This window comes from Tachysurus fulvidraco, chromosome 14, assembly GCF_022655615.1.
Source record: "Tachysurus fulvidraco isolate hzauxx_2018 chromosome 14, HZAU_PFXX_2.0, whole genome shotgun sequence".
Taxonomy (NCBI): domain Eukaryota; kingdom Metazoa; phylum Chordata; class Actinopteri; order Siluriformes; family Bagridae; genus Tachysurus; species Tachysurus fulvidraco.
In genome coordinates, this window is record NC_062531.1 from 4,125,401 (window position 1) to 4,152,683 (window position 27,283).

The 27,283-nt window shown below is 38.4% G+C and overlaps 1 protein-coding gene across 5 annotated transcripts; it reads left to right on the plus strand.

Annotated features, from left to right (window-relative positions):
* The first annotated feature begins 11,807 nt into the window (after window positions 1-11,807).
* Window positions 11,808-27,029, plus strand: usp11 (ubiquitin specific peptidase 11). 5 transcript variants are annotated; one of them, XM_047823057.1, is made up of 23 exons: window positions 11,808-12,017; window positions 14,483-14,592; window positions 15,214-15,344; window positions 15,733-15,850; window positions 16,123-16,265; window positions 16,558-16,619; window positions 16,927-17,026; window positions 17,293-17,466; window positions 17,818-17,976; window positions 18,205-18,429; window positions 19,122-19,205; window positions 19,490-19,584; window positions 19,774-19,845; window positions 20,038-20,250; window positions 20,825-20,949; window positions 21,057-21,500; window positions 21,663-21,733; window positions 21,888-22,000; window positions 22,818-22,967; window positions 23,231-23,346; window positions 23,708-23,796; window positions 24,164-24,285; window positions 24,468-27,029. In XM_047823057.1, the coding sequence occupies exons 1-22, from the start codon at window positions 11,902-11,904 to the stop codon at window positions 24,272-24,274; spliced, it is 3,021 nt and encodes a 1,006-aa protein (XP_047679013.1). In that variant the 5' UTR covers window positions 11,808-11,901; the 3' UTR covers window positions 24,275-24,285; window positions 24,468-27,029. The 5 variants fall into 5 exon arrangements, with proteins under 5 accessions (XP_047679013.1, XP_047679012.1, XP_047679011.1 ...); XM_047823056.1 differs by having other exon boundaries at window positions 24,471-27,029; XM_047823055.1 differs by having other exon boundaries at window positions 24,164-27,029.
* Window positions 27,030-27,283: the final 254 nt, after the last annotated feature.

A 27,283-nucleotide genomic window follows, 5' to 3' on the forward strand; every position in this document is an offset into this window, starting at 1 on the left:
AGTTTTATAGAAATAAAGCAAAATATTTCAAAAAGATATGTGAGTTATACTCAGAGAACTGATGGCATTTTCGTTTTTAGAAATGGTCTCCAACATAAACACTTATATATATATATATAACAATCTATTTGAGAAAAAGGTGTGTTGATCATAATGATCAAAAAATTTGCAGTGAATGATGTGTTTTAGTTACTTCACTGTTGTACTATTGTCTATGTGCTTAGGTTCATTCATTCACTCATTTTCTACCACATATCCGAACTTCTCGGGTCACGGGGAGCCTGTGCCTATCTCAGGGGTCAATGGGCATCAAGACAGGATACACCCTAGACGGTGCCCAACCCATCACAGGGCACACACACACTCTCATTCACTCACACACACACAAACTACGGACAATTTTACAGAGATGACAATCAACCTACCATGCATGTATTTGGACCGGTGGAGGAAACCGGAGTATCCGGAGGAAACCCCCGAGGCACGGGGAGAACATGCAAACTCCACACACACAAGGCGGAGGCGAGAATCAAACCCTTTTTTTTGCAGAGCATGGAATGAGAAGAAAAACTAAAGAAAGCAAGAAATATATTCAAGGTGTCAGCTGAAAGGGAGTCGATGTTTTGGAAGATAAATGGCTTGAAACTGTATAAAAACCACCGTCTGTTAAGACTGAGTACAAGAGTTGTCTCATGGAGAAGCTCGGCTTTGTTGGTTTTGAGTAAAGTTCCCCTTTGGCATAAAAACCCTGACACTGCGAGAGCTTCTTTGGTAGATGGATTTTTTACGACAGTATCATGACAAGTTATGTTTGTCTCAACCTTACTGCTTAGTTGCTTTAAATATTGTTTGTTTGTTTGTTTGTTTGGGATGATCCTTAGCAGTTACTCCTTCTGCTATTTAGTAATTATTCCATAAATCATCCTTGGGGTGCCAATATTTTTTCCACACACCAAAAAAAAAATAGATAAATGAATAAATGTAAATGATGCTGATTGAGAGATTATTTGATCATTTGGGGAACCCTACTAGAGTGAATCAAACACTATACATTGATTTTAAGGATGATATTTGATCAGACTTGTTACTACCATGACGAGTTTTATCGTGACAGCTTTGTGTTTGTCTCAGTTCATGTTCTTTTGAAATCTAAAGCCCTAAAGGATCACAGGATGCTGACAAGCTGTACAGCATCGCCTGGAACAGCCTGATTTGCTGCACACCAGGAAATCACTTTAATAATATAAAGACTGTTTTCTCATTTCAATTTATTCCGACTTAATAGTCAACCTGAGGGTAAGCGCAAAGCCGCAGATTTCCTGGAACCTCTCAGCCACATCAGATCACGTGAAAAATTGACCTGTCACAACTTGCTAAGCCTAAAACGCTTAGCGTGTGAAAAGATCATGCATTTTGAATGCAGCATTATGTCCTAACGCCGCACGCAAGAACGTACTCACTATAATCGCTTTGACATAAATATTAATGGAAATTACACCACGGTGCCGTGTCGCATTCTCGCATCTGATTGGTCAGAAGGTGTTTACTAATTTGCTATAACGGCACCTCGGACGTTAATGCTGGCTGCAGGGCAACATACGCGTTTATAATAAATGTGCATTTTAATATGTTCATGTTTCTCCAGTAACAATGTATGCATCGATTTGCAGATGCTCCACATCATCATCATTTCTTAAAAGAGGAAAAACCTGCAATCACGGATGGGGGTAAAACGTTCTTTTAAGAAATTTTGGAAGGAGCCTCCAGTTTTAGTGCTTTTCAAACCGTTTCTTGTGTTAGAAAACCTGCAGTTCCGCAGCAACAATATTCCAGCAGAATATCGAAATAGTAAAGTACTACACTTTTATGGACATTGTGGACCTCACAGGAATGTAAAAAAGAAGTAAAAAAAAAAAAAGAAAAGAAAAACAAACAAACAAACAAACAAATAAATAAATTCATTAAATAATAATAATAATAATAATAATAATAATAATAATAATAATAATAATAATAATAATAATAATAATAATAATAACTACAAAATAAATTAGTTAATCAATATATATATAAAATAATAATAATAAAATACATTTAACTTTTTGTAACCATATCATCAAAGATCAGAATGTGCTGCCCTTATATAAGGCAAATCTAAAGTACCTTTTAAAAATATGCTATATCAACTACCTGTGTAAAAATAAGGCAAAATACACTATGGCACTATTAGATTTGTGCCATTTTTGAAGAAGTCTCTGGTGTCGCTTAAAAAAAGAAAAATTTCTCTTTTTTCTTTTTTTAGAAAAAAATTATTTTTAAAAAAACGGGAACATTTACAGGAGAAAAGTCTTCGTGATTCTAGCTTCTACTTTTTTTTAAGGCTTTCAGTGTTTAAAAGTAAAATTGCTAGAAGATAAATTACCTGCATAAAATAATGCAAAATATTTTGAAAGCACAAAAAATGATGCCCTGTGTTTACCAATTTTGGAAGGAGTCTCCACTGTCAACACTTGCAACAGATGTCTGGCTGCAAACGTTTTGTTTTGTGAACGAAGGGAAATCCTCAGGAATGAAAACTTTGTGCATTCTAGATCCTGCCTATAACATGGCGAGTTACATTTGTTTGTCCAGCTAGTGAGGGACAAGTGACTGTTCATAGCTGCTATAATAAAAAATAACAAAAGGTGACTTGTTTAAGACATTCCACGACATTTAATCCAACTCTAAATTGATTTAAAAAAAAAAAACAGGTAATAAATTGTAAAATTTGCAAATTGATCTGATACAAGATACAATGCTTCAGGATGTCCTGTTATTTGAAAATAATCAACGTTTGGGTGGTAATAACTTCCCATCAGGCCACCACATCACATGCTGTTTTGTATCATTTTCCTACAACAGCATGTTCCCATGTGATTCAGTTCTCACTTAAATTTTGAAGAGGTAGGAACATCATGAACGACTTCTACAAATAAGTCCACATCCTCCTCACGGCCTCTCTCTCTCTCTCTCTCTCTGTGTGTGTGTGTGTGTGTGTGTGTGTGTGTGTGTGTGTGTGTGTGTGTGTGTGTATCGAAAGTGTGTGACCTGCTGCTGTCATGCTGTTTCATCCTCACACCAGACCCAAATCAAAGCAGCTCCACTTATAGAGCACATTAAACATACATGACAGATGATGAGGAGAAGGAGGAGAGAAAGATTGTCAAATGATGGGTCACTAAAAGGTGAATAAGCACAGCTTATTCAGAAGAGGCACACACACTTATCTTTTTATATGTACTCACATATTTTTTTTAGAGAGTTTTTAGATGTTTTTTATTTTCATCAAAATTTTTATAGAATTGTACACAAATCTGAGAGTGCTAGGGAAAATGTCTATTTTCTCATTTAATTAAATTTTTATTTCAATTTCATTTTCAATTGTCAGTTCTATTATTCACAACATCTTTAGTGAAAAGTAAAATCTCTGGAATAATGACACGAGTTTCACGACAATTTTTGGTTTATCCCCATTTGCTTTAATGACACTGTAAAGCACTTCAACTGGCATGAAGTCCAAACAAATCCATCAGAGCGTCGTCCGAACGCCTGCTTCAGTAGAAGAGAATAGAGATGAAGAAAGCAGATCAATGTCACCTTTGTTGTTGCCTACATTATAATATGTATAAAACATTTTCTTACATTTAAATAGGGACCTTGAAATAGTGTTGAATCTCTTGAATCTTTAAAATGCTCCTATGTATTTCCACTGTATATCTAAATACCTGAAATATATTTTATTTTACAGTGTTATGATCAAATTTCTTTCCACCTGCTAGATTTATAAAGATTACTGGAGTGTATGGTGAGGTTTTGTTAAGTGAAGGAGCAACCACAGACAAGTGAATATCTACTGAACAACCACAGACAAGTGAATATCTACTGAACAACCACAGACGTGTTAATATCTACTAAACAACCATAGACATGTGAATATCTACTGAACAACCACAGATGTGTTAATATCTACTGAACAACCACAGACTTGTTAATATCTACTGAACAACCACAGACGTGTTAATATCTACTGAACAACCACAGACAAGTGAATATCTACTGAACAACCACAGACGTGTTAATATCTACTAAACAACCATAGACATGTGAATATCTACTGAACAACCACAGACATGTTAATATCTACTGAACAACCACAGACGTGTTAATATCTACTGAACAACCACAGACAAGTGAATATCTACTGAACAACCACAGACAAGTGAATATCTACTGAACAACCACAGACGTGTTAATATCTACTAAACAACCACAGACATGTGAATATCTACTGAACAACCACAGACGTGTTAATATCTACTGAACAACCACAGACGTGTTAATATCTACTGAACAACCACAGACGTGTTAATATCTACTGAACAACCACATATGTGTTAATATCTACTGAACAACCATAGACATGTGAATATCTACTGAACAACCACAGACGTGTTAATATCTACTGAACAACCACAGACGTGTTAATATCTACTGAACAACCACAGACAAGTGAATATCTACTGAACAACCACAGACATGTGAATATCTACTGAACAACCATAGACATGTGAATATCTACTGAACAACCACAGACAAGTGAATATCTACTGAACAACCACAGACATGTGAATATCTACTGAACAACCACAGACGTGTTAATATCTACTGAACAACCACAGACGTGTTAATATCTACTGAACAACCACAGACGTGTTAATATCTACTGAACAACCACAGACGTGTTAATATCTACTGAACAACCACAGACATGTTAATATCTACTGAACAACCACAGACATGTTAATATCTACTGAACAACCACACATGTGTTAATATCTACTGAACAACCACATATGTGTTAATATCTACTGAACAACCACAGACGTTTAAATATCTACTGAACAACCACAGACGTGTTAATATCTACTGAACAACCACAGACAAGTGAATATCTACTGAACAACCACAAACGTGTTAATATCTACTAAACAACCATAGACATGTGAATATCTACTGAACAACCACAGACGTGTTAATATCTACTGAACAACCACAGACGTGTTAATATCTACTGAACAACCACAGACGTGTTAATATCTACTGAACAACCACAGACCTGTTAATATCTACTGAACAACCACAGACAACTGAATATCTACTGAACAACCACAGACGTGTTAATATCTACTGAACAACCACAGACATGTGAATATCTACTGAACAACCACAGACGTGTTAACATCTACTGAACAACCACAGACGTGTTAATATCTACTGAACAACCACAGACGTGTTAATATCTACTGAACAACCACAGACGTGTTAATATCTACTGAACAACCACAGACGTGTTAATATCTACTGAACAACCACAGACGTGTTAATATCTACTGAACAACCACAGATGTGTTAATATCTACTGAACAACCACCGACGTGTTAATATCTACTGAACAACCACAGACGTGTTAATATCTACTGAACAACCACATATGTGTTAATATCTACTGAACAACCGCAGACGTTTAAATATCTACTGAACAACCACAGACGTGTTAATATCTACTGAACAACCACAGATGTGTTAATATCTACTGAACAACCACAGACATGTTAATATCTACTGAACAACCACATATGTGTTAATATCTACTGAACAACCACAGACGTGTTAATATCTACTGAACAACCACAGACGTTTAAATATCTACTGAACAACCACAGACGTGTTAATATCTACTGAACAACCACAGACGTGTTAATATCTACTGAACAACCACAGACATGTTAATATCTACTGAACAACCACATGTGTTAATATCTACTGAACAACCATATGTGTTAATATCTACTGAACAACCACAGACGTTTAAATATCTACTGAACAACCACAGATGTTTTAATATCTACTGAACAACCACAGACATGTTAATATCTACTGAACAACCACAGACGTTTAAATATCTACTGAACAACCACAGATGTTTAAATATCTACTGAACAACCACAGACGTTTTAATATCTACTGAACAACCACAGACGTTTAAATATCTACTGAACAACCACAGACATGTTAATATCTACTGAACAACCACATATGTGTTAATATCTACTGAACAACCACATATGTGTTAATATCTACTGAACAACCACAGACGTTTAAATATCTACTGAACAACCACAGACGTGTTAATATCTACTGAACAACCACAGACAAGTGAATATCTACTGAACAACGACAGACGTGTTAATATCTACTGAACAACCACAGACGTGTTAATATCTACTGAACAACCACAGACGTGTTAATATCTACTGAACAACCACAGACGTGTTAATATCTACTGAACAACCACAGACGTGTTAATATCTACTGAACAACCACAGACGTGTTAATATCTACTGAACAACCACAGACGTGTTAATATCTACTGAACAACCACAGACGTGTTAATATCTACTGAACAACCACAGACGTGTTAATATCTACTGAACAACCACAGACGTGTTAATATCTACTGAACAACCACAGACGTGTTAATATCTACTGAACAACCACAGACGTGTTAATATCTACTGAACAACCACAGACGTGTTAATATCTACTGAACAACCACAGACGTGTTAATATCTACTGAACAACCACAGACGTGTTAATATCTACTGAACAACCACAGACGTGTTAATATCTACTGAACAACCACAGACGTGTTAATATCTACTGAACAACCACAGACGTGTTAATATCTACTGAACAACCACAGACGTGTTAATATCTACTGAACAACCACAGACGTGTTAATATCTACTGAACAACCACAGACGTGTTAATATCTACTGAACAACCACAGACGTGTTAATATCTACTGAACAACCACAGACGTGTTAATATCTACTGAACAACCACAGACGTGTTAATATCTACTGAACAACCACAGACGTGTTAATATCTACTGAACAACCACAGACGTGTTAATATCTACTGAACAACCACAGACGTGTTAATATCTACTGAACAACCACAGACGTGTTAATATCTACTGAACAACCACAGACGTGTTAATATCTACTGAACAACCACAGACGTGTTAATATCTACTGAACAACCACAGACGTGTTAATATCTACTGAACAACCACAGACGTGTTAATATCTACTGAACAACCACAGACGTGTTAATATCTACTGAACAACCACAGACGTGTTAATATCTACTGAACAACCACAGACGTGTTAATATCTACTGAACAACCACAGACGTGTTAATATCTACTGAACAACCACAGACGTGTTAATATCTACTGAACAACCACAGACGTGTTAATATCTACTGAACAACCACCGACGTGTTAATATCTACTGAACAACCACAGACGTGTTAATATCTACTGAACAACCACAGACGTGTTAATATCTACTGAACAACCACAGACGTGTTAATATCTACTGAACAACCACAGACGTGTTAATATCTACTGAACAACCACAGACGTGTTAATATCTACTGAACAACCACAGACGTGTTAATATCTACTGAACAACCACATATGTGTTAATATCTACTGAACAACCACAGACGTGTTAATATCTACTGAACAACCACAGACGTGTTAATATCTACTGAACAACCACAGACGTGTTAATATCTACTGAACAACCACAGACGTGTTAATATCTACTGAACAACCACAGACGTGTTAATATCTACTGAACAACCACAGACGTGTTAATATCTACTGAACAACCACCGACGTGTTAATATCTACTGAACAACCACAGACGTGTTAATATCTACTGAACAACCACATATGTGTTAATATCTACTGAACAACCGCAGACGTTTAAATATCTACTGAACAACCACAGACGTGTTAATATCTACTGAACAACCACAGATGTGTTAATATCTACTGAACAACCACAGACATGTTAATATCTACTGAACAACCACAGACGTTTAAATATCTACTGAACAACCACAGACGTGTTAATATCTACTGAACAACCACAGATGTGTTAATATCTACTGAACAACCACAGACATGTTAATATCTACTGAACAACCACATATGTGTTAATATCTACTGAACAACCACAGACGTGTTAATATCTACTGAACAACCACAGATGTGTTAATATCTACTGAACAACCACATATGTGTTAATATCTACTGAACAACCACATATGTGTTAATATCTACTGAACAACCACAGACGTTTAAATATCTACTGAACAACCACAGACATGTTAATATCTACTGAACAACCACAGACGTGTTAATATCTACTGAACAACAACAGACGTGTTAATATCTACTGAACAACCACAGACGTTTAAATATCTACTGAACAACCACAGACATGTTAATATCTACTGAACAACCACAGATGTGTTAATTTCTACTGAACAACCACATGTGTTAATATCTACTGAACAACCACAGACGTTTAAATATCTACTGAACAACCACAGACATTTTGATATCTACTGAACAACCACAGACGTTTAAATATCTACTGAACAACCACAGACATGTTAATATCTACTGAACAACCACAGACGTTTAAATATCTACTAAACAACCACAGACGTTTAAATATCTACTGAACAACCACCGACGTGTTAATATCTACTGAACAACCACAGATGTGTTAATATCTACTGAAAAACCACAGACGTTTCTTGATTTCTTGATCAACCCTATGGTTTGGGTTAGGGTTAGCCCTAACCCTAACCCTAACCCTAACCCAAGGCATTTGTTCCTCTTATACTAGTAATTTGGCAACACCAGTACTTCTAAATAAACTTACTAAAATAACATAGCATATTTTATACCTACATGTAGCATTAAGGGTGGGTGAAATGACAAAACAATATCAGATATTGCAAAAGATTTATACAACAAACAACACATAATAAGATGTTCAGGTGTCCTATCAAACCTCCAGGAATAAAAATTGTGTGTTTGGAAAATAGACTTTTGAATATTTTGATATTTTTGTACGCATAAAACTAAAGGTTAATTTGCACTGAGAGTACAATGTAATCTTTAAAATAGCTAAGGTTTTATATTAAAATCTGTAATTGTCACGAGGCAGGGATCTGGCACAGAGGCAGGTGGAAGCGCAGGAGAATCAGATGCCATTAAATACAACGCAAAAAGTCCAAAGGCATAAAACAAATTGATGGCAATGTCTTTAGCTAAGGCGATGGCTAAACGTCGCTGATACTTTGCATTGAAAACATGATACATGAGGGTGTGAATACCATAATTAATCATTTGAGAATAATCACAACACAGTTGGTGAACAACCAAAAACAAGACAGTGATCAAAACACTACATGGCAATAAACAGAGAACAAAGTGGAACTTGAACAGTACACATGCGGGCATGGATTCACATTGCAGGTTGAGGCAGAGAATAGCCTGGGACTGGATCAGGGTTTGGAAGATGATCATGTGAAATGGACATGGCTTGCAAAAGGATCTAGGAGGCTGCCATTTGGACCTCGGTGTGCTGCTTGGCTTAAGACAGGGTCACCACTTCGGCTTCTGCAGGAAGTATGGCTTACAACTGGCTCTGGGAGGCCACCACATCAGCCTCAGCAGAGAGCTTGGCCCGGAACAGGGCCTAAAACACGGCTTGTAAGCTGGCTTGGGAGGTTGTCAAATCTGCCTCGATGTGAAACAGAGCCTGGATTTAGGTTCGGAATCTGGCTTATGAGGTCACCATGCCAGCCTTGGCAGGGAACAGCACTTGGAACCTGGCTTGGGAGGCCACTTCATCAGCCGGAGCATGTTACAGGGCTTGGAACGGAGCCTGGAATGAGGTTTGCCCCGTCTGTCTCTGTAGGGTGCTTTTGAGTGTTGGAGGTCGCCCCGTCCTACACTTCGTGTTTGAAATATTACTGTTACAAATCGGTGATACTGGAGACTCAATAATAAATGTAATAAACATCTCAGCATTTAAATACCTTTTTGCTTTTTGTTAGATTTTTATTACTGTGGAGAATCTACACTACAATTCCCTGCGTAGATTATCACAAAAACACTAATGTATTAAAACAAGTGCATTGATGTGAATTTGCCTGGAATTCAGAATTATTGTCAGCGATGCTGTTAAAAATATAAACACCTTCTGGCCAATCAGAATACACACACACACACACATACACACACACACACACACACACACACACACACACACACACACACACACACACACACACAGAGTACCGTTCTGCATGAGGCCTGTATATTTCAGACACACAATACACAACAGAATTAGGCACTAGGCAGTGTGGGTAAATAGGGGTTAATAGTTGCATCTGGAGAGCTAATGTGACTATTTGATGTTATTATTAATGGACTTTTTAGCTCCTGTGTCCGTGGCTGTGGATTTGACTGTAAATCCAAAAATACCTTGAAAAGATGTTAGGATCTAACGCTTAAAACCGAATGAGAAGTCTATAAAGTTTTACAACTGCGCCACCTGCTGTCTGATACAAGCTATAAATTAAAAAAAAAAATTTTTTTAAATAGATAATGAAATAGTAGTAATACTAGTAGTCACCTGGTGTTTTTCCTGCTCTGCATGTGTGTGTTTGTGTGTGTGTTTGTGTGTCTGTGTGTGTGACTGTCTGTGTGTGTTTGTGTGTCCGTGTGTGTGTGTGTGTGAGACTGTCTGTGTGTGTGTGTGTGTGTGTTTGTGTGTGTGTTTGGCGTGAATCTGGCAACCCCACTGACGCACATTCAAAGAGGGTGGAGACAATTGTAACACAACATTAAATTCCTCCCTTTAGGTTTTTATTTAAAAAAAAATTACGTTTAACAATTATTTGTAGTTTTACCTTTTATATGTAACATTCACGTTTAATATTTGACTTGTAATATTTTGTGGGATGAATTCTACCCTTTTATTTATCATGTTAAGACCCCTAAATGTGCTTCACAATGGTTCGGTCCACTGCAAAACTTGTGCACCACTGTGATGATCAGGACATTCCTTATTATTATAAAGGGAAAATTCTGGAGCAGAAAAAAACAACATTAAACCTTTTGTGTTTGTATTTCCAGACACTAAAAGGTCAAAACGGTCATGACTGACAAGCTGGGTCCTTAGGTAGTGTTTTTGCATGTGTAAGTCCATGTTTAGTCTTTTCCATGTGTCCCCTGACTGTTTGCATACAGAAAAGCCTTAGTATAAACTCCCAAAGCACTAAACTTACAGTTTTGCCATTTTCCCTTTTGTGTCATTTGTACTTTGTACAATGTTTACCTAAGTCTGTCAACTTTGACTAGTACCTCGAAAAGTATGGTAGTGGGAAAATAGTAAATAAAAGTGGTTCTAATACTGTAAATAATTCACATTGTTCATGTTCATTAGTAAGTATATTTTAAAATGATAAACTTAATTTATCCAACAAACCAATTTCTACAAAAATTTAAAAATTATATTTTTTTACATTCAGATTGTAAAAATCTGATGATATGATGACAATGATATGAAAGTCTGATGATAATGATATCTTGTACATTCTGTAATATAAATACAGAATTTGGCGTATCAGGTTAAAATTTTTATACTGATACGTCATGTTTTCTAACATTATTATTATTATTATTATTATTATTATTATTATTATTATTATTATTATTATTATTATTATAAGAAACAGCATCAAGTGCTTGATCCCCTAACAAACAATAAAACGATAGACACGCCCACTTTGTGTCCCCCGTCCGAACAATGAGGAAGTCGTCATTCAGATGCACTTCCTACTTCCGGCATATACTACTCTGCTGTGTCTATGCGGCTGTTGGCTCTATTCAGTTATCTCTTGTTCGGATATTTATGACTTATGGTTATGGCTGCCAGTAGCACCCTGGTGGTCACAGAGCCTCCTGGGTTAGAAACACAGCAGCGAGAGATTGAGAGTTTAGTCCAGAACCAGGAGCTCCGACTCGGGGACTGTTGGTAAGGCTAAGACTTATCGCCTCAGGAGTACTGTGTGTGTGTAGTTCGATATACTTTTAGTACGGTACTTTAGTACGCTTTAATAGACATAACATGCTCGCAGCTTAACACCTATCCATTGCTTTATTGATTTTAATATAGAAGTTTTATTTTCCTGTGAAATATACTGTTTAAAAATAAGCGTGAATGTTACCGACGAGTAGGTTTAGCTCGCATGCTAACAACAACCGTGCTTTGGTTCTGTCAAAGGTTTTCAGTAACGATATAAACCGAACTTCCTGCTCGCTTGAGAAAGCTTTAATATTCACGTCAGTGTCATTTTCGTGAAGAAAAAAAAGTGGTCAAAAACGCCTGACTTTTGAATGAACACGACGTTATTTCGGTTATGATTTTAAATCTGTAACGTATTTAGGTTTAAAATTCCTGCCGTTTAACGTTCTTTTTTTTTAAATTCCTGTTTGACTTTATTCCAGTCATGGGTTTAGTCCCAAATGTTTTGCTAATCTCTATAGAAGTGCACTTTAAAGTGCTGTAGTAGACCAAAGTGACCCTCATAGTAACCATGCTTTATTTACTGACTTATTAATACGTTTATTTTTCGTTACAGTGCTGAATCCAAATTTCTGATTTCCAAACTTCTTATATTTATACTTGTACAAGCACCAAAGTCACTTCTGAACCTATGTGTAATGCCTGTGATAGGTTATCCCCCCCCCAAATAAATGAATTAAAACTTGTTCATGACATAAATTCATACTGAGGAGGTCCATCTAAGTTTGAAGGACCACTGAAGTAGACCATATATGTACAATATTATTACTTTTCAGTTTCATATATTTTCCCAAGCTTTATAGAAGTGCACAACATAAGCTTAACTGTATTCTGCTAGACCTTCTATCCAATACCTTCTGTAGTAAACATCCTGATGTATGGGTTTACTCAGCAGTGCATGGTTTTAAACAAGTCGTAGTGTGTGTCGTAGTGTGTGGAAGGAGAATTGCTCTATAGCTGACCAGGTTGTAATGGACTTCTCGAGACTGCTAACAGCAGCACAGCAGGTTTTCCCACAAAGTTTCACTTTTGAGTTTCAGACCAAGGTGTGCCATCTGTCTGACGTGGTTCTCGTATTAGTTTCGTTTTTTCGTTCGTCCCAAGCACCAAGATTGTTGCCAGATTGATTAAAAAGTTTCAGTAAGAACAGAATTAGTCATCGCCTAGAAAGCAACACCCGTTTCTACAGCATTACATGTACTCAACAGGAAGAAGCACAATGTCAGCATTGATCGATCAATTAATCGTGTGCGTGTGAAGATCTTTTGTAGTTTCCAGACGAAACAAATCTATGTAAAAGATGCATCTCTAAAAACACCCAAATCCTGACCTGTATTCAGTACATCCATTTAAAGATGTTTTCTTCCAGATGGAATCACAGTAAACATATTTGTGGATACTCAATCTGGCAACCCTGAAGCCAAGCTATGCAATAAGAACTGTTTTATGTTTAGGTTTTTTGGAAGAATATTGCACAGATTTTTGCACTACAATTTTCCAGAACCAGAAACCTCCTTTTTTTTTTCTTCAAACCTCACTAAAACAAAGGTGTTAGTTAAGTGGATTAACATTTAATAAAGTTTATAGTTACATAAAATTGCTGTAGAACGGCTGCAGAACGAGTTCCTTTCAGTTATCAGTTCCATTCTAATGACTGTAAACTTGTATCGTTTCCTCACCAGCCTCTCCTTTTCTTCGTGAAGTTAATAAGATAAAAAATGTAGCTCATCATGTTACCAAAACAGAAAGTATAAGACTTTTCAAAGAACAGGAAAATCATTCCTCAAAGTGTTTAACATATGATCAGTGATTGTTTTATTTATTTATCTCCTGACTTTTTTTTAATATAGATTTTATCATTATTATTATTAACAATAATAATATTTAGTTTTAATGTATTGTGTTATTATACACCAGACATTTAAACTGCTGTCACATGACACGGCTGCTGTTAGAAGAAAATGATTTAATATCTTCTAACCAATCAGATTCGAGAGTTCAGCAGCACCATGGTTTAAGTTGTTTCATCATCCAAAAGCAGTTCAAGTTACCGAGGCTTTTCTTTTCCTATCAGGTGGAAACTTGGTACTTTATTAAATTATTAACCACCCATTCCTTAAGGTTGATTTAAACCAGTTCACAGCTTAATTTCTAAAATCTTTCCTTTGATCACCGAAGATTTATGGGTCGACGGTACAAAAGATAAACGAGAAAAAAAAATCGGATAGTATAAAACATGATAGATGTATAACAAAAGTCTTAAAATCAGTAATAATCAGGAATTCTGATGAGTAAAGTTAAAGTATTTTCAAAACAAATCCATTACACTGACAGGATCGACTGTAACCTTTGTGTATTTTGTCCTGGATGTGAATATCGTAGAGTATTCTTGTGACCGTCACTCTGTTGTGCAGGTATCTGGTGAGCAGAAGATGGTTCGGTTTGTGGAGCGAGTACGTGAAGAGTGGCGATCAGAACTCCCTGTTGTTTCCCGGGAAGATCGATAACACCGAGCTGTTTGATGGTAAGCCTTAAATCAGGGGGTGTGAGGGACTGACAAAAGGCTGTTTAACCAGAAGTGCCGACACACGTACAGTAGGTCTAATACTTAATACTGACCTGAGACAGATGTATTTCAGCACATCTACAGTACATACATGTGAACGAGTACATGCAGTGTAGTGCGAACATTTCCACCTTAACTTTTATCTATATAAAATAATTATATTGTTTTGCAAACACTGGATGAAATAGTCGAAATGTAGTTCATCTGCACGTTGTTGCAGGTTACTGTAAGTTTGTACCACAGCTTGTTTGTCACACTGATCTCCCCTCTGCCTTCTCTCTATTTTTCTCTTTCTCTTTGTGTCTTTCACTTTGGCTTCTCTCTCTCTCTCTCTCTCTCTCTCTCTCTCTCTCTCTCTCCATCCATCCATCCATCCATCCATCTATCTATCTATCAATCTATCGATCTAAAAAATAGCCATAAAGCCATAAACTCGGGACTCATGTCAGTATATTCACAAACAAATACGAACGTCCTTATGGATTTTGGAGCTTTTGTAAGCAAAGAGCATTTATATTTTTATAAATGCTCTTTGACCTGACCTCTTATTTTGTTATGTTCCGTATGTGTGTTGTGCAGATTTGGACTCGTACCGGCTGAAACTGGGGCTGGTAGAGAGTGAGGACTTCATCCTGGTGCCTTCCGAAGCCTGGCGTAAGCTGCTGTCCTGGTACGGTATGGCGGATGACCAGCCTGCTCTTGAAAGGAAGGTAAGATGCAAAGTAAAAATGAAACAAAAATTTGTTTACAGTGCTGGTAGTTTGCTTTGAATATATTGTGATGCAAAGTGACGTCGTCTTCTTCTATTTTGCTGATAACTTTAAACTTAACTTAAAAAATGTAACTCCTGTGGTAGCAATTAAACACTTGGGGGCATGCGGTTATTTGAAAAAAAAAAACTGTTCATACACAACTGTTTTATTCCTAACACTACATTAATACAGTCACACATTAATTCCATGAGATTGATTTTACGCATTGATTTTTGCTCTTGATGCCTAACTGCTCCCAGTTTTCAATCTTCCCACATTTTTTATCCTGATTTCTTTCATTGGTTTAATTTTTGAACTCTGAACCTCATTTTGTTTTTCTACACAGGTCATCGATCTTCCCAGTGTACTCAAAGTTGAGATCTATCCTGTGGAAATCTTCCTGTGTCTGCACAGCGACAGGGAAAACCTGGTATCAGCCCGGTTCAGCCGAGCCGACACCATACGTGAGTAATGGGGTTTTTATACAAAGGAGGTACCGAGTTGGGTCCGATTGCAGCCACTTAGATCTCGGACACGGTCATCGGTCATCAGGGTAATCAGTTAAAAATTATTGTTGAATTAGTGTTTTAATTCAATGGAGTCAGAGCAGAGTGTGGATGAACAGCTAGAAGAATCTTTCAGAAGCGTGTATGTATATAATGTATGTTTGTTGTCTTCTGGGAACAATTAAGGGTGATTCGTGTGTGTGTGTGTGTGTGTGTGTGTGTGTGGACAGTCAGCATTCAGAAGGTGATACAGAAGGAGTTTGCTGTAGCGGAGGATGCTGAACCACGGCTGTGGATGAAAAGCTCTGATAACTGTGAGAGGCTTCGAAACCTTCACATGACTGTGCTGGATGCCTGTCTGTGCACGGGCATGGTAATATCTCCTTAGCTTCAGCTAGAAGAATCTAGAAACTCAACAGCAACTGATAGATGTTTTTTTTAGTTGGCCATACAGTGCACTATAATGTGTTGAAAGGCTGGAGATGTCTTTACCTTACCTGAAGCAATGAGTAGAGTTTTTCAAATAAAATGAATGGTGATGGGTTTGTCCATCTAGCGATGTGGACATCTAGGAAACGCAGATGAGTGTGTGTGTGAATGAGTGTGTGTGTGAATGAGTGTGTGTGAATGAGTGTGTGTTATAACATGCTCTACTTATTCTGCAGACAGTGATCATGGAGCTGAGGTATGCAGACGGCACATGGCCCAGCTCTAGCCCAAACATCACGTGAGTTAACCAGCACTCAGCCCCAAACCGTGGAATACGCTTCATTTGCAAGTGTGAAATCAGACTGCAAACTATTTTCACTATTCTACGTTCCATAAAAACATCACCACCAATAATCGGTTCTTAATACCTCTTTACACTGTATCCTTAGTTACCTGTGACACCGATAGAGTCAGCTGAAATCCTTCAGTTAGTTCTGTAGCTTCTTCCAATCTTTATAATTAAAAGAAAAAGGTCATTTGTGATATTATTCTCACTTATTATTGTCTGTAAACTATTCCTTTAATATTTGTTGGTGTGGTTTAAGGAGGAACTCCATGGATGAGCAGGACACGTTTCAAGGGCAACCTGGACTGTGCGGTCTCAGTAATCTGGGCAACACCTGCTTCATGAACTCTGCTCTGCAGGTTTGTGACCGTCTTTGATAAACATAATTAATATTGATGATGATATAAATACACCATACATATGAACAGATTTTGATTCATAATGTCTTCTCAATTCCTTTTCACAGTAATCACTGTATTTTTGAATGTTTGTGTTGAATCTTCTACTAAGCATAGGAATAAACTGTGGTTTATACAATTAATGGACACGCACAACAATTTTGATTGGTTCTGTTGTCACACACAATAACAACATGTTTTTCTGCTGTTTTGTTCTATGATGTCAGTGTTTGAGCAACACACCTCCGCTGACCGAGTACTTCCTGAGGAATTTGTACCTGGAGGAGCTGAACTTCACTAACCCTCTGGGCATGAAGGGAGAGATCGCTGAGGCCTACGCCGACGTCCTCAAGCAGATTTGGTCGGGGAAGCACTCTTTCATTGTGCCACGTGGTTTTAAAGTAAGGAAAGATCATACATAAATAAAGATATCCAACTAGAAATGTTTTTTAACTTTGTTGCTGAGTCTATGAGAACAAATGCTTCAATGAAAGCAGTGTGTGTATATTTAACTTTTAGATAACCTAATAAACTGGCAACTTTATAGGCGTATAGTTAAAAGATTCTGAGAACGCGATATGCTTGGAATACGATGACTTTATTACAGTAACCTGTAACAATAACCTGAAGAAAATATTTTCCATAGCAGTGTATTGGTATATACGGCCCTAACATAACACCGCTCTCTCTCTGTGTGTGTGTGTGTGTGTGTGTGTGTGTGTGTGTGTGTGTGTGTGTGTGTGCGTGTGGAGGCTAAGTTGGGCCATTTTGCACCCCAATTCCTGGGTTACCAGCAGCATGACGCCCAGGAGCTTCTGTCCTTCCTGCTGGATGGCCTGCACGAGGATCTGAACCGCATCAAGAAAAAAGAGTATGTTGAGGTCAAGGACGCAGATGGCAGACCAGACCAGGTCCTGACTTAACACACGCACATACACACGTGCAACAGTTCACATGACGTTTCACACACACACACACACACACACACACACACACACACACACACACACACACACACACACACCACGTACCTGTGTGGCTGATTAAGGGGCCATTTGTCATTTGTAAAGCTAATAATTTTTGCTGTAACCAATATTATGATCAACATCAGTGCATCTGTCTCCCTCTCTTCTGTACAGGAAATGGCAGACAGGGCGTGGTGTGTCCACAGGCTACGGAATGACTCCGTGATCGTGGACACGTTTCACGGGCTCTTAAAATCCACACTGGTCTGCCCTGAGTGTGGAAAGGTGTCTGAGACCTTTGACCCTTTCTGTTACTTGACTGTTCCCCTGCCTGTCAGCAAGGAGAGGGTCATGGAGGTGTTCTTTGTTTCCCTCGACCCTCTGGCCAAACCTGTGCAGGTACAGTTGAACAGAATACATTGAACAGGTACATTCACCCTGTGGTGAATGTTCTTAGCTATTTTATGTTCATATTTCAGGCAGTTTTAAATGTTATTAGTAAGCTGAGTTAGGCATGTCTGAAAAATTAGCATTGATGGATATACTAGTTGCCTGAATTGTTGTGAAAATTACAAATAAAAGTGGTAGTCGACCAGAGGGCAGTGTGGAGTGCATTTATAGGCTGCATTTGCTACTTTAGACCTGACCTGGCAAAAGACTCTTGTTTTTATAAAATTTTAATCAAAATGTCTGTCTCTCTCTCTCTCTCTCTCTCTCTCTCTCTCATTCATTCATTCACCCATTCATTTACACTCTCACTCTCTCTCTCCCTCTCCCTGTCTCTATCTCTCTCACTCATTCACCCATTCATTCACACTCACACACACACACACACACACACACACGTTTCTTAATCTCTGCCTTACTATCTCACCTTCTGCTCTATTCTGTTCAACTATCTGTATCTATTTCTTCTCTATTCCTCTCATTTACTGTCTACCCTCCTTCTCTTCTCCATCCTTCTATTTCTCTTTCTGTCTCACTCTCTGCCCCCTCTCTCCATCTCTCTTTTCTCCTGCTATCTCTCTCTTACTCTCTCCCCCCATTTTCTGTCTGTCTGTTTCTCTCTCTATCTGTCTGTCTGTTTGCAGTACAGAGTGGTCGTTCCCAAAACTGGCCGAGTAATGGATTTATGTATCGCTCTGTCTCAAGCCACCAATATCCCAGCGGAGAAGGTGAGGGACAGAGTACAACTGTTTTCTTGTAACATCTTAGAATCATGTTTTCGGTATATAAGCAATAACAAGGAATGAAATCACAGGGACGTCCAGCACATAAAGGATTCTAACATCGTAAATGTCACTGCGTGCCAATGTGTTTGTGTCCCACGTTCCCTCAGAAGAGTCTGAGCTTCAGCTGTTGTTATTCTTCTGAAACCTATTTTCACTTCTGCCTCAACTAAGAAGTTTTTTTTGGTGTTCATATGTCAATGCCATTTTTGTCCTCTCTACTTTATCAGATGGTAGTGGCAGATGTATTTAACCATCGCTTCTACAGGATCTATCAAAACAACGAGTCTCTCAGCCTTATACAGGACAGAGATGACATCTTTTTGTAAGCATGGGTTTATCTGTTTGCACACACACACTTAAAATCTGCACAATTTATAAGTAGTCAGAGTAAGTTTCAGCTCTGTCAGGGCTCCATGTCTCCGTAATTGCTTATTTGAGCTCATTTGAGAATATCCCTTTTTCCTCTTCAGCTATCACATTCTTATATTATAAAATAACCAAATCTCTGCAGCATAGACATCACAGAAGAGACAGCGCAGACAGAACAGGAGAGGGAACACCCAATTGGCACAACGTTATATGCGTACGCCTCGACAAATTTTATATAAAAGTTTGGATTGTGGGTAAACCTAGTAATAACTGTGTGTATGGCAGTGATGAATTTATTGAGTAGATTTGTTAAGGAATAAAAGTCAGGCAGGAATTCTGTCTGGTTGTTTCAGTAAGTTCCCAGTGTACGTGTATTCGATCTGCTGTGTGCGGCGTGTTCGTGTAGGTACGAGCTAGACAGCAGCACTGTAGATCCGGATGAGGAGGAGGAGGAGGTGCTGCTGGCCGTGTACATGCGCGAACGCTCCAACTACAGAGACTACGGCTCAGGGGGAAACAGCTACAGCACGTCACTGTTCGGCCACCCGCTGATGCTGGCTCTGCCTCGTGCACAGTGCACCAGAGATGCCCTTTACCAGCTGTTTCTCCAGCGCCTACAGTGAGTATCTCTGCTCCAGCATGATCTGAGAGTCCAGTTCTGTGGTTATTTTACTTTTGGTCTCAGACTTATCATATATACATTAACCAGATGCATCCAATTAATGTAGAATTTACTCTGAAATTTCTTTTTGACAGACAGCCTTGGAGTGTAAAGATATTGTTTATTCGTTTGCATTTCCTTCGGCTATTTTAAATCCAGCTCCCTAGCAGAGACGATCACTACATCGCCTCACTGTCTAAGTTCAGCCATCAGTACAAGAGCTTTTTAATAATAATAATAATGACATTAAAGAAGGTGGATTTCTGATAAAGAAGTCAGAGGTGACGAGGAGAAACTCTCTCAGATGACAGGAGGAACCATAGAACCTGAATCTTTTTTAGCAGACTGAAGACTGAAGTACATCTTTAGATAAAGCCACAGCAAAAACAGCAACATGACCATCGTAAAAAAACAAAACAAAAAAAAAACAAACACATTTTTGTGTATCGCTCCTTCCTGTTAAGCAACTTCTTAATGCTGACAGTACAGTTGTAAAGCGCTCAAACGCTAAAATAGGCCGATGTCCCTTTAGGCGATATGTGCGTCAGCCAGACCCGACAGAGGAAGTGGAGGAGGAAGAGGAAGAAGAAAACAGTAGCGAAGAGAATGACGAAGAAGATGAGAGATACAAAAATCAGACCAATGGACCGAGCGGCGGTAAATTAAATGTTCTTATATTTTCTAGAGATTTGGAGAGTAATGGCAGTACTGATGTTAATAATCCTTATTTACATTTTATATTTGTTTTCTTCATTTCCACACAGATGAGGCTGAGGAAGAGTCTGAAGAGGCAGGGCAAGACAGATCGAAGACAGAGGAGCCTTCCCAGCAGAGCAGCGCTCAATCAGAAGCGAGTCCCAGCAGCAAAGGGGAGGAGAAAGTGGAGGAGGAGGAGGAGATGAACAGCGAAGCTGACCAGGGCAGCAGCACAGAGGAGGTCCCATCAGCATCCGGTAGCACGGACAACAGCTTCCAAGATGCAGGAGACGGGGAGCAGGCGACTGCAGCAGAGACGTCTGTGAATGTCGAGGATGAGGAAGAAAATGACGAAGAGTGTAGTCAAACGGTTACTCAGGCGAAAAAGGGGGTGACGAGTAGCCGACGTTGTGCTGAGAACAGAAAGAAGCCACTCTTCACCATACAGGCTGTGAACTCCAACGGCACAGATCGAGGCATCGCGGACGGAAACAGCGCACTTTCCTGCAGCAGTGAGTCATTTTCAGGATTTTTCACCTTGAGGAGCTATTTGTATTTTTTGCTCATTAAGAAACGTTAGTAATCAATTTCACTAGAACGAGAGAGAGAGAGAGATCCTGTTAAATACTTTAAGACTGTAATGTTATAATCTTTCCTTGTTCATCACTTCACAGATCAGCTGTATGTGGCCATTGACTGGGACCCTGACATGAAAAAGAAATATTACGACGACATAGAAGCAGAGGTTTGTGAAGCTTTGTGTACAGTACAATAACTTTACAACATTCCAGTACCGAACCTTCATTACTTAAAGGTACTTTGACTCTGTCTGCCTGTGCAGCTGTTTTCAGGAGAAATGTTTCTACTGCTGTTTTTTTTTTTTGTTTGTTTCTGTGCAGAAATATGTAAAGGACAATAGCATGGCTGTCCCACAGCAGCAGACCACAGTGCATCTGCGGTCATGTATCGAACTCTTCACCAATGTGGAGACACTCGAGAAGGAAAATCCCTGGTAACAAACTTAACACTTAAAATATAAGCAAGAGAAATGTCACTAAACTCAAGCTCATAGGTTTTTATACTACTTCAGTGCCTGAGCAGATACGTAAGGTGTAACACGATGGGACGAACCGTTATAGGAAAGTAATCCACGGCGATTACGAAACATTGGAAATGCTGGAAAACACCTGTTATATATAAGAAGCTGTTTTAAACGTCTCGTATTATATTTCAAGGGGCTCCATCCATCTGAAGGTCTTTTTTGTTTTTAGAACATGTTCTGTGAACTCGTGTACAGTAGCGTAACTTTTACTGTCTAACCATTTCAGGTGCATTATGGTATACAGTTACACACTGACCCGCCAAAGAAGGTGAAGCACACCAACTATGTTAATTACATACTAGGAAGGTATTGTAGGATCTGACACCGCTGTGTGTCGCCTGTCTGTTACCGATAAACATCTCTGGCTGATCGCCGGCTGTAGTTTTTGCACACTGTCCGCATTACTCATCACTCGCTAGCGCTGGTTTGTGTGATTAAGCCTTGAAGAATTGGCTTCAGATGCCTGTAGTGAGCTGTTTAGTTGAGAAGTAGCCGTACCTGGCTGTATTTCTTCTATAAGTTGGCTGAATAGAGCAGCTCGTTTGTTGACCTCGTAGCCGAACCACAGACTACATCACTAAAACGTTTAGCAAAATTTAAATAAACATTATTATGTACTATAATATTATATAGTATTATTATGATATAAATTATATTATGTACTGAAACTGGTGCACCGATGTTGTCAGAGTGATAAGTGTTGTCTTGGTGCACCGTCGCTCTTTAGGTTCTGCCCGACTTGTAAGACGGAACAGCTCGCCACCAAGAAGCTGGATCTGTGGTCTCTTCCTGAGGTCCTCATCATCCACCTGAAGCGCTTCTCTTACACAAAGTACTCCCGTGAGAAGCTGGACATCATCGTCGACTTCCCTCTCCGGTCGGTTCTGACTGCGTGCTTTTAGTTCACAATTCAATTAAACGTGTTATGTTACTGACTCTTCTCGAATAAACAGAAAGTCAGTTCCGTACATTTCTTATGTTTACACATTCGTTAGTCAAATTACAACATGCAAAGCTGACTAGCAGTTTCCACAACTCTTACTTAAGCCCACAGGGGATCCCCGAGCTTGAAAATGACTCGTGTGTTGAATTATCGAAAATTAAATCCGCCTTTGCCTCGGATCTGGTTATTTTTTGCAGAAGCCTGGACTTCTCCGACTGCCTCTTGAGGGAGACGGGGAGCGATTCGGAGCCTCCCAGCATATACGACCTCATCGCTGTGTCTAACCACTACGGCGGGCTCAGAGACGGACACTGTATGTGTCACTTTCTCTTAATCTCTCTCTCTCCCCCTCTCGCTCTCTCTCTCCCTCTCTCTCAATCTCGCTCTCCCCCTCTCTCTCAATCTCGCTCTCTCCCTTTCTCCCCCCTCTCTCTTCCACCTCTCTCTCAATCTCACTCTCTCTCCCCCTCTCTCTCAATCTTGCTGTCTCCCTCCTCTATCTCACTCCTCTCTCTCTCTCTCTCTCTCTCTCTCTCTCTCTCTCTCTCTCACATCCTCCCCAACCTATACATTACTTATACACAAATATTTTATTGAACTGGTGCTTAATGGAAAATCTTTACTGAGTTTTTTACCGATGTGCCAATGACCCATCATTCACTCCTTCCATGCAGATACCAGCTTCGCCCGGAACAAGGACAACGGCCAGTGGTATCATTTTGACGACCATGCTGTGACCTCCGCAAAAGAAAAACAAATAGTGGTAAGAATGACTTCCCGTCAGTCCTGTTCGCATCTCTATTTACCTTTTTGTTAATATCTGAATTCCCGTTCAATTTTACGTGCATAATGCAAGAGAAATCCTGCTTGATTAAATGATCCCCATCTAATCCTTTAATATTTTTGTTGTCGTAGCTTACACAGGGAACAGGGAGGTAGATGCTCCAAATAAATGAACAAAAATGGTTGTAATCACTGAGATGGTTTTCTGGGACAAATCGTTTATTTTGATTTGATTTTTTTTTAAAGGAGTCTCCAGTGTCAGTCAGAGCTTTGTAACATTCATTAAAGAAAACATAAAGTAATAATAATAACCACCTAAATCAATCTGTCCGTGTTTCTGCTTTCAGACCAACGCTGCCTACGTTTTGATCTACCAGCGCCAAGACAAGATCCAGCACCCAACCCTCGCACCTCCTGATGATCACGATGGTCTGGGTGCGGCAATGAATATAGACTGAAACTACTGTTTGTATGTTTTCTTCTCTCTTTTTTTTTTCTTGCATTCCATCCTTCCATCCATCTCCCTCTATATTTCTCTCTATGTTCTCTTCTGCTCTCAGGTTAATTGAGGGAATGATTTATTATTATTTTCTTTTCTTTTTTCCACAAAGAAAACAAAACTTGAACCTTCTGCCTTTTCATTGCCCAAAGCAGGATGTGAGAGGCAGGGGCTACTCTCTCAGGCTGGTGCAAAGGCATCATGAGTAGGAGACTGTAAAGGCTGTAGTTATCCCTTCAGGAGCAGCTGCGGGAACAAGTGCGTGCGTCGCTTTCGTTTGCACCCGCGAGTTTGTGAACTTTCCGCCACTTGCTGCTGCTTCTGAGTTCCATAGCACAATGTTTTTTTTGTTTGTTTGTTTGTTTGTTTTTCTTCTTTTTTTCTTCTTGCATGACCAAAATCTTTTGTTCATAAATATGTAGAGTTACTTCAACGCCTGTCACTGATATGAAAGCTGCACCTCTCACTTTATTAACTTTTAGCAAGCAATATTTAGACACACAAACTTCCTCTTTTTATCTGATTGTACTAAAACTTCAATTTTTTTTTACATTACATTAAAGGATGACTCCAGACTTTTCAAACTAAACACATTTGAATCGTATAAACTTTTACAGCCTCACTGTACTCACTGCAAACCTGTATTTCTCAGCCTGACTTCGTATGGAAGTCTAAGGGCAGTTGTTCAATCGCTTTATACAGTATAAGACATAGAAACTCTTGGACTCGAAGAATAACACAAGACTGACAAGTTTTATTGATGCTGTTTGTATGGTTATTTAACCACCTATGGAATGGCGGAGCAACGCAGTAAAAAGCGGCTCGGATATTTTACAGACGTATAAAAGGAGCTCTGAATTATTACTCCGTACACCGAGACGCTCCAACCTTTTTACTTTGGGCTACATACAAATTCATCCGAATGACACACACATTCATAAACAGATGTTTTTTGTTTTGTTTTGTTTTTTCCCCATAAAAGTTTAATACGTTTATGATTGATCACAAAATGCCCTTAGACACTTCAATGCCCTCAGACGCATTATCGATGCAGTGAGTACAAATGAAGCTTTTTATATTAGTACATATTACTCTGGAGTAATCTTAGGAGTCTGCAGTTAGCAGGTTTACAGAGAAACGTGTAATGTTTTTAAAGACACCAGCATCACTTTGGATTCCTCTAACCTTTGCTTCACACACAGAATACAATAGGTCTTTTTTTTTTTTTTTTTACGAATTATTCATCTAAACACATCTAAGGACTTACTTAAGGGTTTGTCTGACGGCTTCACACACACACACACCTCAAGCATCTCCAACATGTAAAATGGTGTTTTTATGTCATGACTCTATTTAAATGCTGTTCAAAATGACTCCGGGGCATCTTTCTAAAAGCGTTAACTAGTTCACACAATATCTGTGAAGCCCCAGGGTTTTCTCTTCAGTGTGGTTTTGTTTTCGTAGATGGAGACGAAGTACACAAGTCACACACCTACGGCAAATAAGTCATATTTACTTATATTTATAAGCTGTAGCTGAGGTTAAAACTCAGTAGAAAACAACAAATGCTTGATGTGTGTCTGTGAGGGGAAAAAAGCCAGTACTCTGTCCATGCTGAATATATATATATATAATTACACATAAAATGACTTTGTTCTCAACTTGGAGAGAGTTTTAAAAAGATTTTTAGCTTCACGTTCTTTTCTTTTCTCCGTTCATTTCTTTTTCCTTTTCCCAGTGTGAATGTGGCCCTCGCCACATTCACACAAACATGGCAGTGTAGCATGTTATTCGCTGCTAAAGTTCAACTGCTGTTAACTCGGTTTTCTTTTCAATCTTCCCTTCCCCGATTTATAGGGTCGTATAATTTAAGTTTAGGTGTGTTTTTAAATTAGGATCCTTCTTTGTCTTTGCGTATGTGCACTACACAGGGTATACGAAATATTAACGCAGCGTTTGGAATGCATTAGAATTTAAATAGAGCGCCATTAGAGATTAAAAATAAAGACCAGGGAGACGTAGACGATTAGGACTGCTGTTCTTGGGTCAGGTTTTTTTTGTTTTGTTTTGTTTTTCTGGGAAACTTGCTTTAAATGCTTTTTCCCCTTAACCAAAATTGCTAACTTTTGCTAATAACAAATAAAACGTATAGCACAGCCAAGTGTTGCGCACGTGACATCCTTGACTGTATGCTCTCGTTTTATTCGCCGTTAGCAGGTTTTTTTTTTTCCTCGCCGATATCAGGGATATGTCTCAAACTGATGCAATATAATTTCTGTGAAAATTAAAAGTCGAGTGTGTTTTTTTTTTGTTTGTTTTTTTTTAGGCGCCTTATTTATTTTTTTTAATTGCCAAGAAACTGACTGACGCCGTCGAAACTTCGCGATCTTCCATAACGCTCTTTCAGAGAACGCGCACAGAGAAGAGGTCTATTTTTTCCGAAGAATTTCTATTTTTAACAACAAAGCAGGATTATAAATATTTGTCATTTCTGTGCAATTTCTAGCGAACTGTTTGGAGCGATGAGATTTGGTAAAAAGGTAAAAATGATTTTTAAAAATGGATCTGTACAGTATTTTTGTATTGTAATAAATATCTTTTGAATATACTGATTGAATGCACGGGTAGAATTCGGGATATATTTTACTTTGAGAGTTGGAATATCTAATTGTATACCGAAATTTTGATATGAATAAATGAGTTCTGTATATTAATGAGACTTCTTTTTAATTTTTACACTCTGAACTTGACGTCATCACCTCACGTGACACATAAGCTTTTTTTTTTTTTTAAATAAAGAAGCTTACATTAAAGCATTGACAGCAAAACCTTCAGAATATTAGAGAGATACACCGTCAGGTTAGGAATTCTCACTGGCTTGCATTCATTTTTTATTAAATTCTAAATATATATCTATAATTAACATATATTATTAAATATATAATATTTATCAGTTTAATAGAATCAT

Coding starts and splice junctions, on each gene's coding strand:
- usp11 (XM_047823055.1), top strand. CDS start 11,902: ATGGTTATGGCTGCCAGTAGCACCCTGGTGGTCACAGAGCCTCCTGGG. Junction 19,846..20,037: donor ATTGGCACAACGTTATATGC/GTACGCCTCGAC, acceptor GTGTTCGTGTAG/GTACGAGCTAGACAGCAGCA. Junction 20,950..21,056: donor GACCAATGGACCGAGCGGCG/GTAAATTAAATG, acceptor ATTTCCACACAG/ATGAGGCTGAGGAAGAGTCT.